This window comes from Merops nubicus, unplaced genomic scaffold, assembly GCF_000691845.1.
Source record: "Merops nubicus isolate BGI_N331 unplaced genomic scaffold, ASM69184v1 scaffold25453, whole genome shotgun sequence".
NCBI classification, from domain to species: domain Eukaryota; kingdom Metazoa; phylum Chordata; class Aves; order Coraciiformes; family Meropidae; genus Merops; species Merops nubicus.
Window position 1 is genome coordinate 3,057 of NW_008598630.1, and position 3,914 is coordinate 6,970.

General features: G+C 59.4%; 1 protein-coding gene across 1 annotated transcript in view; it reads right to left on the bottom strand.

The window, feature by feature from the left end:
* Positions 1-395: 395 nt before the first annotated feature.
* EPHB3 (EPH receptor B3) overlaps positions 396-3,914 on the bottom strand; it is a gene marked incomplete at its 5' end in the record, with an annotated part of 5,015 nt that continues 1,496 nt past the window's right edge. Inside the window, 10 exons of the mRNA XM_008937128.1 lie at positions 396-804; positions 1,128-1,283; positions 1,449-1,642; positions 1,730-1,879; positions 1,971-2,186; positions 2,432-2,679; positions 2,778-2,900; positions 3,080-3,132; positions 3,541-3,646; positions 3,740-3,908. Of these exons, the coding sequence (XP_008935376.1) occupies positions 696-804; positions 1,128-1,283; positions 1,449-1,642; positions 1,730-1,879; positions 1,971-2,186; positions 2,432-2,679; positions 2,778-2,900; positions 3,080-3,132; positions 3,541-3,646; positions 3,740-3,908 (1,524 nt within the window). The remainder of the gene's footprint in view (positions 805-1,127; positions 1,284-1,448; positions 1,643-1,729; positions 1,880-1,970; positions 2,187-2,431; positions 2,680-2,777; positions 2,901-3,079; positions 3,133-3,540; positions 3,647-3,739; positions 3,909-3,914) is intronic.

The following is a 3,914-nucleotide window of genomic DNA, read 5'->3' on the forward strand; positions in this document are numbered from 1 at the left end:
TGCTCTCTTTTTTTTTTAATATTTCTTTTTTTTTTTTTTTGCCTAACTCCCTGCATAGTAAATCTCACGGGGTTTGGGTTTTGGCGTGCAAAGCCAAGAAAGGGAGAGAAGCCTTCCCCCTCGGACACCTTCCAGTGCAGACCCTCGGGTGGAGGGGCCACCAGGGCTGGTGGAGAGGAGTGATTGTCTGTGGCCAATGGCCTTGGCCCTGTCGCCGGCTTGGCCTCTCCCCGCTGCTTCCACGCGGGGACCGGAGTTAGGGAAGGCTTCGGACATGTCTGACGGACTCGGCGGATGGGTCAACAGTCTGTGGCCTCAGGGAGGGGAGGGAAGTGAGGACTTGGGGGGAAAACGGGATGAAAAGAAATCCAAGAAGCAGAACAACTCTTCAAACGGATGAGCACCGAGACAAGGTGGGAAGCGGGATGTGCCATCTCTGTCCCATAATCCATCTTCAATATGAAGATGTGTTGCTGCCTCGCCGCTCCAGGACACGGGACAAAAAGCTGGGCTCCCTCTCGGTGCCTCCGATCCAGGGAGGGGTGGCCCGTCCTGTCCTGTCCCGTCCCATCCCAGGCGACCGTCCGAGGCAGAGGAGCGCCATGTGGAGGGGGAATCGGGAAGGCGGGCTGCACCCCAAACTGAACCTGGTTGGCAGGTTCCCTCGGTCCGTTCCAATGCAGAGTCCCCTGCGGTCAAACCTGCACTGGGAGCGTCTGGTTCATCTGCAGCCTCATGTCCTGAATGCTGCTCAGGATCTTCTTCTGGTGCCCTGCTAGCGTCACACCTATCCTCAACAGGTCTCTGCAAGAAGAAGGTGAAAACTCAGCCCCCTGCCAGCAGCAATACCAGCACGTGGCCCTGCCCCATGTAGCTGCTGTCAAAGGACCCATCCATCTTTGTTACAGCCCTTTGCCAAGCTCCCGTGTCCCTCTAACACCACAGTGTGTCTAACACCACTGGATGCTGAATCCCAGATCTTAACTCACTTGGTAAAACCCAATGCACAACTCAGCCCTCCAGATGCTCAGATGGGGGGAGCTGGCTGCTGGAGAGGCGAGGGACGAGGGACAACATGCAGCAGCCTCAGACTCAGCCTCCTCCCTCCTCCACAGGCAGGGACTTACTCTGCAGTCATCTGTGCCACCAGGTCAAAGGAGGCAAAGCCGGCATTGACAAAGTTCTCCTTGTACCGTCCCATTTTGATAGCATCCAGCCAGTCTCCCACAGTGGTGAAGGTGGTGTAATCTGGGACGGTGCGGTCCAGGAGTGGCTGGGAGACGCTGGAAGGCAAGAGAGCCACAGGTCACAGAGAGCAGGAGACAGGGAGGTCTAACTGGAATCGGGGGAGATTTCTTATCCCTGCCTTCCCACATCTCTAGTCCCAACCACTCCAGCGTTCCCCAGGCTTGAGTGAAGTCCTGGCTGGAGACGGTGATGCCACTGACCCAGACTGGACGCTGGCGATGACTTTCAGGCTGGCAGCGTTACGGATGAGCTTGTCCAGCGTGTTGACAATCTGTGCAAACTTGGGCCGCAGGTTGCGGTCCCGCACCCAGCAGTCCAGCATCAGCTGGTGCAGAGCCGTGGGGCAGTCCATGGGAGGTGGCAGGCGGTAATCCTGCTCCACTGCGTTGATCACCTGTGAAGAGACACGCAGAGGAAGGCTGTGAGCCACCTGGGCTCCCATGGGCAGCCCACATCTCCCTGCTCCCCAAGGAGCACTTACATCCTGGTTGGACATGTCCCAGTAGGGTCGCTCCCCGTAGGACATCACTTCCCACATGACGATGCCGTAGCTCCACACATCGCTGGCCGAAGTGAACTTGCGGTAGGCAATGGCCTCGGGAGCCGTCCATCTGATGGGGATCTTGCCCCCCTGCGGGGATACACAGCTCCATTATTTAGCACGTACCTGAGGCGTCTCCCCCCATCGCCAGATCGGTGGCTCCCCCACGAGTGTCTCATACCAGGGAGCTGGTGTAGGTGGGGTCAGCTGGGTCGTCCTCCAGAAAGCGAGAGAGCCCGAAGTCAGACACTTTGCAGACCAAGTTGCTGTTGACCAGGATGTTGCGGGCGGCCAGATCCCGGTGCACATAGTTCATCTCCGAAAGATACTTCATGCCGGCGGCGATGCCTCGCAGCATTCCCACCAGCTGGATGACTGTGAACTGCCCATCGTTCAGCTGCCAGAGGAGAGATCAGAGGGGTTTGCAACACCCCAAATGGACTAGGGAAGGATCCCAGTTTACTACCACCACCCTCCTCCTTCCTAGAGCCGCCCTTCTTCCCCCAGTCCACGTTGTCTATGCGCAGCTGAGCCCCGGAGAAGCCAGCACGACAATGCAGAGGGGTGGTGCAGGAGGGCTTGGAGCTGCAGTCCCTCATGCACTGAAGTCCCACCCTAGGGCAGGACAGGATGGATGCTCACCCGGAGGAAGGAGTCAAGTGCACAGTTCTCCATGAACTCCGTGATGATCATGACGGGGCGGCTCTTGGTCACCACACCCTCCAGGTGGATGATGTTGGGGTGGTCGAACTGGCCCATGATGCTGGCCTCACTCAGGAAGTCCCGCCGCTGCCGCTCCGTGTAGCCTACCTTCAGTGTCTTGATGGCCACGAAGATCTCGCGGCGGCCGGGCAGCTTCAGGCGCCCGCGGGACACCTCGCCGAACTCCCCTGCCACGGGGAAGGGGAGAAGGGGCAGCACGGTGAGCCGCGCACCGGGGTGGGAGGCAGCAGTCTCAGCAGGCGCTGTGCCCAGCCCCAGGACTTGCCTGCTCCGATGACCTCCTCGATTTTGACACAGGAGATGTCAATCTCTTTGGCGAATTCCCGGACGGCTTCGTTGGGGTCCTCGTATGTGAAGGGGTCAATGTAGACCTTCATCCCAGGGGTGACTGCAAGGGCAGGAGTTGTCACCACGAGGGACACAACACAGGTGACAGATGCTGAGCCAGCTCAGCTGTCAGCCCACCACTCCTGGTCCCTGGCTAGTGACGGCCACCCCTCCACTCACGCATGGCACAGGAATTGGGAGAGGACAGGCAGAGCCCGTTTGCTGGGCTCTCACACTCACCATATTGCTGCAGCTTCTCTGTGTACTCGGGGTCCGCGCTGTTGCGCTGCTTCCTGCCCAAAGGAGACGAGAGGAGGTGTTCAGTAACCATCCCTTTCCTGATGGGGCAAAGACATTCACTGCCAGCTTCCAAATCCCAGCACAGACAGCCGATGCCAGAGAGCCTCCCCTCTGGCAGCGTGCGAGCAGAGCCACCACTCCACCCGAGGTGCAATGGGAGAGGATGGCCTAGTTGTGCTGAGAGGATGGCAGGAGCCTGGGCAGGGCCCCAGCTGGTGCTGGGGAAGCAGAGATGCACAGCCCTCTCACAGGACCAGAGCCTCAGTACCCACGCGTGGCAGGTCCAGCTCTCAGACTGGAGCTGCCAGAGCTCTAACCAAGGGCAAGGGGGAAAGCTCTAGGGCAGACATGAACACCCCCTAAGCCCAGCTCTGAACTCCTCCTTCCTGTAAGGCCAGTACCTGAAGCAGACGATAGCAATGATCACCACCACGATGACAAACAGCAGCCCTGCAGTGGCCGAACCCACGATCAGAGGCAGCTCCTGGAAAGTCTTGCTGGTGGAGCCTGATGGAGGGAGAGGCAGGAATTAAAGTTGAGCTGGGGAAGGGCACATGTAGTGGGGCTGTGGGATAGAGGCAGCCCAGTCCTGGCACTTACCGTCCTCCGCAGTGGTCTGGAACTCGGTGGGGAGGCTGTAGCGGCCGTACCCAGCCACCGTGCGTGCCCGGACCTGCACCATGTACCGAGCGTTGGCCTTCAGCCCGTCCAGCCGCACCGAGTTCTTCTGGCTGGTGACAGTGTTGGGGATGCCATCACTCTGGCCTTGCTGTAG